Genomic DNA, 16,631 nt, shown 5'->3' on the forward strand with positions numbered 1-16,631 from the left:
ATGATAGTACTTGTCGTTGCACTAAAGCTCAGAATGATCCGCTGACGACAATTCTCCAGTCAGCACTGAACAGTCAGAACGCACCTTCTCATGGGTGGCGCCTGCAGAAGGCGTGATCAACGCTCCGTGCGCTCTGCTCACACCGAGCTCCCTCCCTCACAGGCACCCGTCTCCGCACAGCCTATTCCGTTCCTGAATGCAGACCAGGTGGTTTGGACAGGATCTGTCCTATGCAAGTTTTTTAAAGCAAAGAATAACCATCACCCCACCCCTACCGCATCAATCCCTTTTAAATACGAAAACTTACCTCTGCTATTTGAGATTACCAACGTTCCTCCACACTGAACTCAACGGCCCTGAACGGCTTGGTTGACAATCCAGGTGTGGCAGACTGCATTTCCCAGAAATGGCCAGGGTAACAGCCCCCGCCACACAGGCTCCTCCGGCGCTCTGCAGCTCCCTGTTAGGAGGCGGCAGCGGCTCCCCTGCCCCTCGTGTGTGTGTGGAGTGGCCAGGGCTCGTAGCCAACGGAAGCGGCGCTGAGAGGGTTCCGAGGCGACGCGGCCTCTGCTCTAACAGGAGCAGCGGCGTCCACACGGGAGCCCTGGCCGTGCCCGCGGCCCGCACGAGCCGCCACGCTGCGAGGAAGCCCGCGCCAGGCCCGCCGGAAGCGGCGCAGGAAGGGCCAGGCGAATCCACGAGGCCCCGGGAGCCCCCGCGGGCCCAGCCCAGCCCCGCGCGCCGCAGAGGCCTGCGGAGCCGCCAGAACCCCCGGCCCTCGCACAGCCGAGCTCCCGACCGCGGGAACCGCAGAACTCACGAAACGCTGTTTGCAGCCACTGCATTTTGAGGTGATTTGTTTCATAGCTAGCCAGAGATCGGGAATCAGCGCCAAAGCCACCCAGGACGAGGCCTAACGATGGAAGACCTGAGGATCCCAGCCCTTTTCCTCATGGCGTGAGACGCGCGCGCCTCTCGACCCAGGCCGGAGCCTCGCTGGCGCCCTTGATGCCGGAACCACACAGGGCTCTGAGGAGCCGGGAAGGACCGGGAAGACCCTAGACTGAGAGCAGCTCTCACTCCTGAGCGGCACCAGGTCACTTCCTGAGGGTCCCACTCTGCTTGGGAGAGTGAGGCCAGTCTGCTTTGTGCCATTTGGGAATTTCCTTTTTCATACGTCACCTATTAACACGGTAGAACTCCTCCGAAAAAGAACACAAACTTAAGTATCAACAATTCCAACAGAGGGCCAACGGGGCTAGACTTCTGGGGAGCAGACGGACTCTGTTCAGAGTCCAAATGAGGACCACCTCGCACTCTTGCTTGAAAGGGGGTGCCAGTTGCTGAGCTAGAGAACAGGCGGGGACACTAGAGAGCCCGGAAAGATGGGAGCAGCCAGCCAGTCTCCGCCCACGACGGTGGCACCATGACACAATGGGAAGCGGCCAGGCTGCAGCCTGCAGGCCCGAGAGCCACGCCCACCGTGCGCATGCGGTGGGCTCGGTCTGTTGCAGCGGTCCGAGATAGGAGTGGTATCAAAGTGGACAAGAGAATACCGGATCTTTGGCTTAAAGACAGCGCTTTCTACAACTACCTTCTCAAAAGGTCATTGAGATCTATGAATAACGGACATCAGCCTAGGATCAGCCAGTTCTAATATAACCACTTACTGTATCAGCTCATTTGAGATATTTCTAGAGTATAGTTCTTGATTTCTGATAAAACTGTGAAGTGGCCAAACTTTGTTTCTCCAACTGTAGGTTGTATTGGCAACATGTGTTAAGAAGTTGATAACAAATGGTGTTTTTCAGAACAGCTTTTAAACCAATTCTTGATCTTCTTTCAAAGGCAGAGTTACATAGCATCCCTTTGCATGGGTATATCATAATTTTTAAAATCATCTACTGTTGGAAATCTATTTTAGATCATGTAATGTTTCAAATCCCAATTGCCTTGTAAGGTTTCCAAGCATCTCAAAAAAGATTCTTTGTGATGCCTAAGTCTACAGCGCTTCTGACAGGCAAAGGTTTATTACATTCGGTATCCTATTTCCTTGATTTTTGTTGCCTTTATACTATTTACACACCACTTAATTCTTTGCTGGTAAGAATAGATGGAGAAGGGAATGGCAACCCCCTCCTGTGTTCTTGCCTGGGAAATCCCATGGACAGAGGAGCCTGGCGGGCCTCAATCTATGGGATTGCGAAGAATTGGACATGACTGAGCAACTAACATATTCATTCAAGAATAGATACTAAAATCAGTATGGAAAAATGTTAATTAACTCGAAATAAAAGTTCAAAGGCCTAGAATAACAATATCAAGCTGTTAAGTACTTTTTATAGCTTAAAAATACACTAGCCACTAGCCACCCAGTTAATACTTATTAAGCACCTAGCATTTACCAAATGCTACACTAGGTATCAAAGACACATGGGTAAAAGATACTGTCTGTATCTTCAAGGAGCTTACAGAATGGGGAAAAGAGAGACAAGTAAACAGTCACAACACTGAACCACAAAACGCCAAGACAGCAAATGCACAAGGTGCTTTGAAAAAAGGACAAAAAGGGAAACACAGAGAAAGTAAAACAAACAAAAACAGAATTTAATCTGTAGTATTAGGCATGATGGTCCTTTAAAGATGATTATTATCCTCACGTCTGAGACTCAGAAAGGCTAAGGAGCCACCCAATGTATCACACATTGAAAAGCAGAGATGGAAAAAGTCTCACCAAGCTGTCCCCAGCCCCACCGCGCATCACTCCTTCAAAGAGAGGAAAGCACTTGGAAAGTACGTAGTAGGAGACAAGTTTCTCTTTACCTTTAACAGGATAGGTGAAAAATATCAATGAGATTTTTGCTTTGTTTTCCAGGGGGGTTTCTTTTCCTTGAGCAGATTATCCAGTTGTCTTTGGGTTCATTCTTTACACATTAGAACTATGAAAGATATAACACCCACAATCCCAACATGAGAGTCAGTATTGTGTGAAAAGAATAGTATGTGGGGACGGGTGGGTCAAAACTGTCCCGGCTAAGGTGAAGTTCAAGGCAGCCACAGGAAGTCACTGACCAGCAGGCCTGGCCCCAGGTCTCGAGCCTGGATTCAGTGTGCGCATCCGAAGACACTAAGAATTGCTCCAAGGGAGAGGAGGGAGTTCACATTCTTTATGCCCAAAGCTGCTTTGAAGTTTTGGACTAAAAAGAGAAGGAAGGTTCTTGCCTCTTTAAATAATCAGGCATTGAAGAATGAATTTTTTATCCTTAAGTCTAAAATCAAATTTATTCCTCGCCTCTAACTAGCGCCTCCTCTCAACTTCCTGCCCTAACCCAAGCACGCACCTTCTTGCATACCCCTTGAGAGTGGCGTCCACATGCAAGTGTTGGAGACCCTGTCTCCTCAGTACTGAAGAGGTCTCACCACCTGCTCCGCCCTGACCCCTGGTCAAGGGCTCCTCACCAGCTTTCCCTGGACCCTCACTGACCCCCGCCCCTCCCCACCCTCCTCCAGAAACACTGACACATGGAGATCAAACAAGCGCACGTTTACATGCTTAAAAGCCTGTACCTGCTCACTATGGACAATTAAATACATTCCAAACACTCCAGTCGAGCAATTTTCAAAGTTCCTAAGCTATTGGGCTTTGCCTACATGTCCTGTCTTATCTCTCATTGCCCTCCTGAACAGACCTCATTCTCCAGGCAAATTAAATTCTCCCTCTCCCCCAGACAGGCCCTTTGCATCCTGCACCCGCGCCTCTGCAGGCGCACTTTCGTCCACGTCGACGCCTTCCTTCCTTCTGTCCTGCAAGGTCTGGTCCCAATGCCACCTTAAACACCTCCCCGCTGCTAGAAACCATTTCTCCCTCTTCTGAGCGGTGTGCAGCGATGTGTCCTCCGTGGCTCAGTTGTGTCCTACTCTCTGTGACCCCATGGGCTGCAGCCCGCCAGCCTCCTCTGTCCATGGGATTTCCCAGGCAAGAACACTGGAGTGGGTTGCCATTTCTTCCTCCAGGGGATCTTCCCCATCCAGGGATCGAACCTGTATCTCCTGCATCTCCTGAATTGGCAGACAGATTCGTTACCACTCCGCCACCTGGGAAGCCCCTCCAACCTGGTGTAGCATTTCGTTTCTCCCCATCTTGGGACCCTTATCACACAGACTGTGCTACAGTCAGTCATGAGCTGCTGAAGAAGCTCACCCATAACTCGCTATGTGGCATCTGGCAATGGCTGTGGTGGAAATATTCACACCATTGTTGATTTCAAAGAGTTGGGAAGAGATGTGCAAGTTGGCTTCCATGATCATCGGGAGGAGCCAACCGGAGCACACCGCTGTCCATCTGTTTCTTTGCAGAATGAGAAAAGAACACCTTTCCATGGAATTCTGGCAAAGACTAAATAATGAAGAGAATGCACATTACTCAACACAACCTGCCGTGGAGTAAATCATCCATGCTAGCACTTCCGCTGAGACTGCCCCGTAACTCCTGCTGCTGCTCAGACCCCATCGTCACCACTGCTAGGAACAGTGTCAGGCCCGCACCGGCTCCTGCTACTATTCCCACTGCTCAGAGTACCGGTAGTACCGGCCCCACTAAGGGCGCCCCAGGTGGTGCTCGTGGTAAAGAACCCGCCTGCCAACAGGCAGGGGACAAAAGAGATGCGGGTTCCATCCCTGGGTGGGGAAGATCCCCTGGAGGAGGAAGTGGCACCCAACTCCAGTATTCTTGCCTGGAGAATCCCATGGACAGAGGAGCCCGGCGCTGTGGTCCATGGGGTCTCAAAGAATCAGACATGACTGAAGCGACTTAGCACACATACATACACACGCCCGTGCTGCTCCACGAAACAGCAAACATCTTGAAGCAGGGAAGCGCCTACTATTTTTCAAGTGCAAGTCTTTTCCAAACACCAAGCTATGCGCTTCGAACATACTTTCTCCCTTCCTTCTGACAGTCACCCCGTGAGAGTCTATAATTATCCCAGATGGCCAACTGAGACGGGAAAAGTTGAAGTCACTTGCTCAAGATCACACAGGCTTCCTGGTAGCTCATCTGGCAAAGAATCTGCCTGCAAGGCAGGAGACCCTGGCTCAATTCCTGAGTCAGAAAGATCTCCTGAAAAAGGGATAGGCTACCCGCCCCAGTATTCATGGGCTTCCCTGATGGCTCAGATGGTAAAGAATCCACCTGCAGTGCCGGAGACCTGGGTTCAGTCCCTGGGTTGGGAAGATCCCCTGGAGGAGGGCATCCCGAGTGCCCCGCCCTGAACGTGTGGAGTCGCAACCCCTGGACGGCCAGAGAAGTACCTACAAACCGTTCTTTGATTAAACCTGTTTGATGCTCAAGTATTTATCAAATTAATAAATTGTCTTAACTTTAGACAGCAGACTTACTTTCTCCCCCAAACTCTTCCTCCTATGGATTAATCTTTATGGTCCAGGGAAGATTTATCAGAATTATCCTACCGCCTGAACTTCTGTACGAAATCAAAGCTATAAAGAAAAGCCTGAGTTGTGATTATCTGTAACTTATCAAAGAAGAACTTTAGCCAAAGAATTACATTTAAAACATATGCTTTTTTTTAATGAACAGGCACAAATGCAATTATAAATGGCACATAAGACTAGAAATTAGTGAGCATGTGAGACGACCTTGAAAAAAATCAAAACTGATCCTTCTTGTCTAACTGCAGTCATGGGCTGAACTGTAGTTTCATTAGCTTGATTAAAAGTGAAAACCGGAGGAAGGGTAAAGTAGGTCAAAAACTTCCTGACTCCTTTAGGATTAAAACATTTACTAGATGCCAAGCATGAGTGAAAGGATCAGTAAGAATCTATTTGCCATTCTTGGAAGATGGGAAAAGTCAGGACACCCTCAACTGGAAAAATTGATTACAAGAGAATGAAAACCGAAGAACTGGGCATGAACTCCAGCCAAAAGGATTTCAAAAGTGAAAATGCCTTTATTCATGACCCAAGCTAGGAAATTTATAGCCGGAGGGGCAACCTATACATGGGATATACAAAACAGGTTTTATTGTGGGACTGATCAGGTTTTTCAAAGCCAGCTCTTAATTACATAATTCAAGCTTTCTACCATTTTTTCCCTCTGTTCCTCTCACCCACATGGGGAGACACACATGCGCACACTCAAACTCACACGCGCCTTGTCTTACATAAAACCACATCTCATTCCTAAAACCTCCAGCTAAGCTGCCCTGTACCTCCCCCTCTGCCACAGCAAGCCCACAGCTCCATTTCTGAACGTCTTAAAACAGCACTCCCTCGGCCAGACTAATCTGGTTGTGGGAAGGAGAAGAGAGCAAGTGGTGAGAAAGGGAAGATTTCTGGGGCTGATCACGGCTTGAGTGGCAACTGTAAGAGCTCAGCCTTTAGGCTCAAGTTTTCCACAGGTTTTGAGGGACTTGGAGGAGCAGGAATTCAAAGGAAAACAGATAAGCAAGAGTGATGACTACCTTTCCTAAGAACTCTCCATGGAAATTAAGAATCCCGCTTGATTTTATAAAAAGGTAAAAGCATCATTCTTAGATTCTAGACACACCATCAATTTATTAATAGCTTCTTTGAAAGATGGGAGAGGAAATAGGACCACATTAAATCTACGTACTGATTTTAAGGTATATCCCATTTCAGACACGGTAACTGAGGAGTTGGGGGCAGTGTCACCCATTAGGCAGGTAAGGCTCGGAGTGGGGACCGGAAGCGAGCACACGGCCCAGATGCAGAAAGCCTCGTGCCTGGACCACCTCTTCCGGTTCTGTTGCTCTGCTGAGACTCGGTCACCTCCACAGGCGGGCAGCTTTGGGGAGGCTGGTGAGTCGATGGTCACAGAAGAGGATCGGAGCCTCTACTCACTTAATGCCTGCCCAGTTGAAAAGCAAAATGGAACATCTGTAGGAAAAGGAAAAGACTTCAGGTCAGGGAGCTATGTCACCTTCCAGCATTCACCACTTCCATTTGGTCAGGAGCGCAGACAAGCACACACAGATCCAGGGAGGCTGAAAGCTCGCTTACAGAAGCGCAGAAAATATTTTCTTTATGGGCTTCCCCAACGGGAGCCTTATTGTTTGTGAACTGTACATATTCACAGACACCCTCTTCGTAGGAATTTTTCACTCCAGTTTACACCCGGGACCACCCGTCCTCCACACTGAGGGGTTGACTCCGCAGTGAAACGTCCGTGTTTCTCAGGAGAGACTCTTGACTGGGAGGTGAGGGGACTCTGCGCGCGGAGATGCGTCTGGTTTCATGCTGACACTCCTTGTGGCGCACCGTCATATTTCACTCTAATATCCAGGATCCTCGCAAAGCTCTGCCTTTCTTTTGAAGTACATTATTGAGGCTCTTATTATAAGTAAAAGTGATGGCTTAAGAAGTTTAGCTGTTGGAAACCACAGCAACACAGCCTCTATTTACCACTATAAAGCATGAGGTCAGAACACCCCACCCCTGTTCTTAGAGGAAGTCAGCAACAGAGGTGGCTGACTCTTCTGCTTCCGTGGAGATGTCGTTTGAGCTTTACTGAGTAGTATTTCCATTAACCACGAAAAGCTTGGGAAAACTGGAATAATGAAGAGAGAAATCAGAGGGAGACCATAAAAGCCCAGTTCATTTCAAGGAGAAAGCAGTAACCATTCCTTTCCCCTACATTTTAAATATCACAGCAAATTTAAGCAACGAAATAAACAATTCACTGAGAGCACACTTTTATGTACAACTTTAATTTCTTCCTACTGGGTTCATTACCAAGCTGTTTACTTTCTTCAGGCAGGATGGGAGGGGAAAAAAAACTTTTGAAAGACTCATTTAACACAGAAGTCAATTTCCACTAATGCTGTCTTCCTTCATGTAGCATACATGGTCTTTCAAAACAGACCTGTATCTACATATAGTACTCTCCTCCTTTGTAAGAACAACAGCAATTAGCCTACTATCAGACACATCGTTGCTATTCTTACCCTGGAGGAAAAAACATGAATATGAGAACCATCTTATTTATAATAATTGCAGACTGGTTAGTATTTCTGACAGAACCGATTTTCTCCTCACTTGCATGAACAACTCTAATTGTGAAAAGAATAACTCTTCTTTAACTGTTGGATAACCCAGATTTTGCTTTCTGAAAAGTTAGGCAGGGAGTACTTTTCATGCATTCCATCCTAAGAAAGCAGGAAGAAAGTGCTTGCCAATCAGCTGAAGCCATCGAGTTATTTAACACAGAAGGAGTTCCCAGGCACTGCCGGCTCTGGAATTTTAGGTGCATCACAGGGGACACGAGCGGGACATGGGGGCCACTAGCCCTTTCACGGGGTCACCAAGGGCTCCACAGGCCCCAAACATCCAGAAGCCACTTCTGTGCGTTTCTCGTGAAAGGGAAGAACATGAGTGCTTTGCACTGGTGTGTAGGAGGCCAAAGTGGGCAGGAGAGAGAGATGAAAGCAGAAGCAACTGAACAGCCTACAAAATATTCATCACAAAGATTCCACAGAATACCTCCTTTTTTTTCCCGAGCTCTTCAGATCATGCTTATAGGTAAAGATAGGAGGTTTTAATTGGCAAGAATGCATATCTAGTTTGTTAGAGATGGGAGAATAGAAGGGATAGTCTTAAAATTCCTCAAAATCCACTTAAAATTCCCTAACATTCCTCTCGAAATTTCCTCAAAACTCATTCCATTCAGAACATTTAGCAGTGGGAGCAGGAGACGGGACATCTGCATGGCCCACCCCCTCACCCAACGCACAAGCACCTGCTCACTCAGAGCCCAAAAGCGACATGGTTAGAGTAGCTAGAAAAAGTCATCAAAACCACTGAAAGTAATGCTCAGACAAAATGTACACGTATGAGACACAGGCATTAGAGGAAATGCACTAATATACATTTTGAGCTCTATCTTTGATAAGTGTGACCCCAAAAGAAAATTCTCTCTAATCTACAAAGTTTTCAAATAATTCTTCAATGTTTCCTCATATCAAAAAGAAAAAAAAAAGTTTGGCTATTACAGAATTGGTCTGGGCCAGAATTTACTCCCCAATAATGCTTATCACAGACACAGAGATCTGTAAAATAATATATAATATATAATTATATATATATATAGGGCCCTTTCAGATATATATAAATTTTGGCCCCAAAAGTGTGCAAGAGATATGTTTCAGGCTCAGCTTCATCACTTCTACACATGACTCAGTAATTTTTCCCTGTGTGGCTGTTCAAATGTCAGTTGGCGCCTTAGTCCTTTACAGAACATGTTCACGTATACTGTCCCAGCAAATCCTCACGGGTATCCTGTGAGGTGGACTTCCCTGGTGGCTTAGATGGTAAGGCGTCTGTCTACAATGCGGGAGACCTGGGTTTGATCCCTGGGTTGGGAAGATCCCCTGGAGAAGGAAATGGCAATCCACTCCAGTACCATTGCTTGGAAAATCCCATGGACAGAGGAGCCTGGTAGGCTGCAGTCCATGGGGTCGCAAAGAGTCGGGCACAACTGAGCAACTCCACACACACACACACACACACATCCTGTGAAGTAGATGGGAGAACTATTAATAGCATTCCCTGCTCAATAGAGGAATAAAAATTCATAGACGTCAACAAGCCAGAGGTAATGAAAGCAGAACCAGGGGTCAAACTGACCTTTGGTCTAGCAAACATCCGCAAACGTACAGCTAGGTCTGTGTTTCCCAAGGTATGGAATATTCCCACTATGGCTGCCAATCCCAGGATTCATTCTAGCCTTTTTTTTTTTTTTTTTGGTAATGCCCTTTAGTCCATCTTCTAGCTCCCTACAACAGCATAGCTAATTCTCACCAATCTTCTTCTTTAATTCATGTCTGGGGTTAAGGTTCCTTCTTCCAGAAGGTCTCCCCTTAGACAAGGATCAATCAGTGAGCTGGGTTTCCATGGACCAGTCTAAAGAGAAAAGGAGCAACCCATGCTTGCCGACCCCCTTTCTAGCACAACACGGTTCTTAATAGTAACCAACATGTCACTCAGAAGAAGACATAGCTAGCTTGCTTTCACCTGACAGTCAAGCTGCCTCTGGAGCCAGAACTGATACGAGGCACGGCCTCCCATTCTGTTATAGAAATCCTATAGTCTCCCCCACCTTATTCCTCTTTATCTGCTCTCGTTCAAATGATTTCTTCTACAGAAGTGAAATGGCATATTACATGGAATGATTACAGGATCTCTTTTATAAATTCTCTTGTTTATTTCAATAGTGAGTATTTGAGACAAAGCTAACATGAGTTCTGATGATGACAGGTGGGAGGTGGTAACTGAGTTAGCATCAGTGCATGGATTTTGCCACTTGTAGAAACGGAGCATTACCTAGTTGCATGGGTCTGAAATGGCCAAATAAACACATTTGTTCTAAGATGACAGCAGTTCTCCACATTAACAGTGAAAATATTAAGCCCACAGAAGACATTCTAACTGTTCTGACAGAATGACTTGAGTGCTAGGCCAGCTCATTAAATCCAGCCCAAGTAAAGGAAGAAAAGGTTGATGAGGTCATAGCCCAGGAGTGAGGTCACCAGCCAATCTGACCTCATAGCAACAAAAGAAGTTTGACTGATGAAATGGTGTCCCCAGGGTAGAAGTCAACATCCCTTTGCCTAAATGAGTCTTTCAGCTCAGGGGGAAAATAATGTTGGCGAGAACTCTCTCCTGTGGCCAGGGAAGCATGTGACTGATGGCACTTTAAAGTCTACTGTGAATGATACAGTGATTAACTGACCTTTCGGATCCTAGAAAGGTTACATTAGCAGCCCCTATCAGTGCTTCAGAGCTGAAGCAGTAGAGTGTGAAACTCAAATTCCACCATGAGCTCAGAGAATGATTAAAACCAGAAGTGATCCATGGCTGTTTACGAATGAAATCTGACTCTTAATATTATCAATAACGTGGAGCAAGCAAAATATAATCGTGGGTGGCAAAAGAAGATAGTTAGATTTTGCTTTTGGTTTTCTAAGGAACCAAGAAAAGCAGTTGGGCTAATGAAAATATTAACTATTAGTTGTCAATTTTGGAAATGAGTGCAATTTTTAAGAATGTAGGAGGTTGTCTTATCATAAATATTTCAAAGAGCCAATCAATAATACAGCATATCCCTCTAGTTACCAATGTGAAGAAATATATTCACTAGTTTTATTTCTGCTGAAATCCATTTTTGAAGGTTGGGGATTGATTATATCAAGATAAGTTGTCTTATTTTTATCAAAATATTATTTACTAGTTAAACACTTCTAAAGCAGTAACATGTTATGACTCCTTCATTTGTTGACTAGAAAAGCCAAATATTTACTGACATTTCTTGAAAACTTGCTATAAGCCCACAGGAAAGAATCTGACATCATCAGCCTGTGTTTTCCTTCACTTGACAGGAAGTCAACTTCAAGCAGACTGACTTGAATCAGGACCTCACTGGGGAAGCATAAGTGTTCAATAAACTGCATTATTTTTTTATCTGGAAAATACTGAAGTGAGTGGCTTTGTCATCCTGGACTTTACTTTCTGAAAACCTGGCCATCCCATGTGGACCTCTGGTAGAATGAGCAATGCAAAGAGCTGGCTTGGACTTGGCATGTCCTTGTACTTCTGGGGATTGATGGACCTTACCACCCCGGTTCTCTCGGGCACACCGACACCGCCAGGCAGACTAGAAGCATTCCTGTCAGACAAGCCACAGCCACACCCGCGGACAAAGAGGAGCTGGGTTTGGAACCAGTTTTTTGTTCTGGAAGAATACACTGGAACTGACCCTTTGTATGTCGGCAAGGTAAGAACTGCCAAAGAGAACGATACGTTATCCGAATACCGGATATTGAAATTGAATAAGAATATGAACTATGAAAGCTCACATAGTCTGAGGCCTGAGGACAGTTTTAAACTAGAGGTATGTTAATTGACAGCTGCTGCTGCTGCTGCTAAGTTGCTTCAGTCGTGTCCAACTCTGCAACCCCACAGAGTTGAGATCTAGTTTTTGCTTTGTCAGATACCGGTCAGAAAGGAAAGACTTCTCTCCTTGTTCTTGCCTCTGTTCTGAGTGGGAAAGGCTAGGAATTGGGTTTTTGGAGGAAAAGACTTGGGTCCTGCAAGAACTGTTCAAGTCCTCACACAGGCAGCAGCAGCCTCAGGAGTAACAGGATAAGGAAGAAGTAAACTGAGAAATGCAAGGGGAGAAGCTAAGGGTTTGTCTTTTTCAAAGCATTTCCAAAGGTATTGCCTGAGGCCAAAATTTAATGAAAAAAAAGAAAGAATAAAACATTCTTCATTTTCAGAAGATCCTAGCTTGTGCTTTAGGATCGCTGGAGACAATCAATGAATATATTTATAAACTTTACACTCGAAATCCCTTGATTTATCCAGCATCATTTCATTTTTAATCGGGGCTTTCTCCTGTGTTTACTTTATTTGGATGTTAATCAGAGGCCATTTTGCAAAAGCAACTAAGTGAGAGAACACGGGAAACAAGGAACTAATTAGAAAATAAATAATTCATTCAAATAACTTAAACACTTGCTTAGCACACAGGCTAAGAGTGTAGGTTTCAGAGTCAAAGGCCTGCGGGCGCAAAACCCAGCTCTGCCAATTGCTTCCAGAGTGACTCTGGGCGGGGGTCACTAAGTCCCGTTAACCTGTTTCCTCAAATGTTGAAGAAGGGTAAGAGAACTTCTCAAGAGTTGTCTACATAGGTTCTTTCCTCCACTTCCACCCACTTCTCAACCCAGGGGGGCTTCCCTGGTGGCTCAGCCGGTAAAGAATCTGCCTGCAGTGCAGAAGACCCGGGTTCGATCCCTGGGTCAGGAAGATCCCCTGGAGAAGGGAATGGCCGCCAGCTCCAGCATTCTTGCCTGGAGAACACTATGGACAGAGGAGCCTGGAGGGCTACAGCCCACCGGGCCACAACGGTCGGACAGAACTTAGTGCCTAAACCACCGAGCCCAGGTAGCTGCCCTCCGCCCTGTCTCTGCACAGATGCCATGTTTTCGGGGCTCCTCGGGACCTCCCCACCCAGAGCTGACGGTCCAGTTTACGGAGCCGCCCCACTGGGGCCTTGGACGCGGCTGCCCAGCCCTTCCCTGACTCACGTTCTTCCCTCAGCTTCATGGGTTCACAGCCTCGTTCGTCCTCCTTGCTTCTCAGCCCCTCACCAGTCCTCCAGCCCACCTGTGGCGTCTTCCCCATCACACCCACCCCCGCGGGGGTGGGGGGTTAAACTCACCCCTGTGGCTTTAAACCCCGAAAGCAGTGAATTCGAAGCCTCCGTCTCTGGCTCAGACCACTCGTCCGAGCTTCAGACGGAAAACCCTCCCGCACCGCATTTAGGATTCCTCGGCCTCCATCCCCTGAAGCGTCCCCGATCTCCCTCCGGAACCGCGTCTGCCCTCGGTCGTCCCAGTGGCGGCATTGCCACCTCCCAGTTCCTAAGCCTGGGCCCTGCTGGTCAGGCGGCCCCTTCCCTCGGTCTCTGCGCCTGCAGATCCCGGTAGTCCGGAGCCAAACAAACCCTCCTCCGTCTCACCCCCGCGCCCACCGTCACCTCAACCTGTGCAAACGCCTGTGCCCAGCAGCATGCTTACCTCTGCCCGCACTTCCTTCCAGGCCACTCTCCACACGTGATCTTCTGAAATGTGAGTCAGACAGTAAAGAATCTGCCTGCGATTCAGGAGACCCAGGTTCAATCCCCGGGTCAGGAAGATCCCCTGGAGGAGGGCATGGCACCCCCCTACAGGGTTCTGGCCTGGGGAATCCCATGGACAGAGGAGCCCGAAGAGCTATAGCTCATGGGGCCACAGAGGCAGACACGACCGACACAGACCGCATCACCCTGCTGCCGGCCTTCAGGGCCTTCCCGCTGCGCTCTGAGCCACCTGGACCCACCCTCTTCTCACGAGGTCTCCTCCCGCAGCCTCCCCGCCGGCCCCTGGTCACCACTGGGCAGGGCCCCCGCCGGCCCCCACCACGTGGCACGCCGCCCACCGGCCCCTGGTCACCACGGGCACGCCGCCCACCGGCCCCTGCCACGTGTCTCGCTCCCGGCCGGCCCCCGCCACGGGCACGCCGCCCGCCGGCCCCTGGTCACCACTGGCGCGCCCCCCGCCGGGCCCCGCCACGGGCACGCTGCCCTTCCCGCCTCTCAGCCGGGGCTCTGACCGCCGCCCTCTCTCAGCCCAGACCCGGGGACGCAGCCTCCGGCAGCTCGCAGACCGGCCCGGCCGGCTCTGCCTTCCTCCCCGCATCGCGAGTCGCGCTCGTCCGGGCTCCCCTAGGGGTCGGCTCCCCTTCATCCTCGAGGATTCATTTCACACCTAGCTCTGCCTTGACTGCTCTCTAAGGCACACCCCTGGGGGACCCTCTCACTACCATTAGGCTTTCCCCATTCTAATCACAACCGACAGTATCTACGTTACTCGTTTGTCTGCATCTGTGCTGCGGGAGTGCTGTGTGTGCGCACGCAGCGCATCCGAGTCTGTGCGGCCCCACAGGCTGCACCCCCCAGGCTCCTCTGTCCATGGGGCTTCTCAGACGGGAGTACTGCAGTGGGCTGCCATAGGCTCCGCCAGGGGATCTTCCTGACCCAAGGATGGAACCGGCACCGCTCCTGTCTGCACTGACAGGCAGATTCTTCACCACTGGAGCCGCCTGGGAAGCCTTAGACGGGGCTATAAGCTCTGTGAGGACAAGGGTATCACTTCCATTTCCTCCACAAGATCTAACACGGTACCTGTCACACAGACACAACTACCTCGTACAGTAATAAGGATTAAGTAAACTAACGCAGGACAGTGCCGTAGCAGCGTGCCTGGTCCAGACTAAGATCTTAATGATCGTTACCCTGTAGGAGGAGTAGGGTGAGGACCAGTAATAGTAGCCGCAGCCATAGTACAGTGAGTTCATTACGGGAACTAAGCGGCTCAGGAACGCATACCTAATGTACCTGCAAACCCCTGAGCCTCGGAACCTGTGACTTCTCTTTGACTTCTCCCTCCCCTCCTCTTCCTTCACTCCCCTATCAGCACGTCCTGTCAGTAACTCCTTGCCACTTTCTCTGAGTCACGCATCCTCTCCAGAGCTGTCCTCCCTGTGGTCCTCCGGGTCTCCATGATTAGATTAACTGAGAGGGCGGTGCGGGAGGCTCTCCCGGCCCTCCCCCGGGACTCGGGCCGTTTATCTCCTTCAAGCGCCCTCCCATCAGGTCCCTCGCCCACTGCGGCTCTGCAGGGCTCATCAGAGCTCGCGGCACACAGGGCAAGCACTGCCAGAGAATGAGCCCCCGCTGGGACAGCTCCAGCCTCACCCTGATCTCAGTCAGGCTGGCCTCCTCACCCGCCCGACACAACGCACCCCGTCGGTCCCTGCCCCAGAGGCGTGCGCTTGCTGCTGTCGTGCCCGGGACACACGTCCCCTCCTCTCCGCTCAGCCATGTTCGAGTTCCTCAGGGTCCCAGCTTAAAAGCATTTTCCATCATGAATACATCTTCCATTCAGAGTTTCAAAGATTTCTAGCAACTCGGTATTTGTAAAACACTTCTTCCAACTAGACACACATTCAGTTCAGTTCAGTCGCTCAGTCGTGTCCGACTCTTTGCGACCCCATGAATCGCAGCACGCCAGGCCTCCCTGTCCATCACCAACTCCCGGAGTTCACTCAGACTCACGTCTATCGAGTCGGTGATGCCATCCAGCCATCTCATCCTCAGTCGTCCCCTTCTCCTCCTGCCCCCAATCTCTGCCAGCATCAGAGTCTTTTCCAATGAGTCAACTCTCCCCGTGAGGTGGCCAGAGTACTGGAGTTTCAGCTTCAGCATCACTCCCTCCAAAGAAATCCCAGGGCTGATCTCCTTCATAGCTCCTGCTAAAATAAGTTTTGGAAAATGCTTTTGTATTCAGTAATTGCTTTGTGTGGTTGTACAATTTCGAGCCCTCCTTCCTTCTCCCAAGGGTAAAACTGAGACCTCCTCCTGGCCTTGCCTACATTTCCCTGACACTCCACACCTAGCACAGAACTGGACACGTGGAAATGCAGAAAGACTAGGGGACCCGACGCCTTCCTGGGGTACCGCAGTGCTGTGTGTCAGCCCCATGCACACAGGGCAGGTGGTTCAGTCATCGCAACAGCGCTAGGAAGTAAGTATAAGTCACCTCTCCTGGATAATTTAAATGAGGGAAGGTTCTGAGAGGTTACAGTCCTTGCCCAAAGTTACACAGAAGGTTAATAGGAAATCTGACACCGAAGCCATGGGCTTTCTTTTTCTTTGGCCTGTATGTGGCCATGACTTTAGACCTCGCCCTGAGAGACACACAGAAGAGTCCACGGTGTCAGTGAGACCAGAAACGTAACCAAGCCTGTTCCCTGAAGGTGGGAGCTCTCAGCCGTGTAGCGCGCTCCGGTGCTCATGATCAGTGTGACCCCGTGGGCCGGAGCCCTCCAGGCTCCCCTCTCCATGGGACTCTCCAGGCAAGAATACTGGAGTGGGCTGCCATGCCCTCCCTCCTCCAGGGGATCTTCCCGACCTGGGGATCGAACCTGTGTCTCTTCCATCTAGCTGCATCGGCAGGCAGGATCTTTACCACTAGCGCCCCCTGGGAAGCCCGAGATCG

General features: G+C 49.2%; 1 protein-coding gene across 1 annotated transcript in view; it reads left to right on the forward strand.

Annotated features, from left to right (window-relative positions):
• CDH20 (cadherin 20) overlaps positions 1-16,631 on the forward strand; it is a 213,191-nt gene that overhangs the window by 148,304 nt on the left and 48,256 nt on the right. Inside the window, exon 2 of the mRNA XM_069569322.1 lies at positions 11,412-11,806. Within this exon, the coding sequence (XP_069425423.1) occupies positions 11,561-11,806 (246 nt within the window). The 5' untranslated portion in view covers positions 11,412-11,560. The remainder of the gene's footprint in view (positions 1-11,411; positions 11,807-16,631) is intronic.

This window comes from Ovis canadensis, chromosome 23 (genome assembly GCF_042477335.2).
Source record: "Ovis canadensis isolate MfBH-ARS-UI-01 breed Bighorn chromosome 23, ARS-UI_OviCan_v2, whole genome shotgun sequence".
NCBI classification, from domain to species: Eukaryota; Metazoa; Chordata; class Mammalia; order Artiodactyla; family Bovidae; genus Ovis; species Ovis canadensis.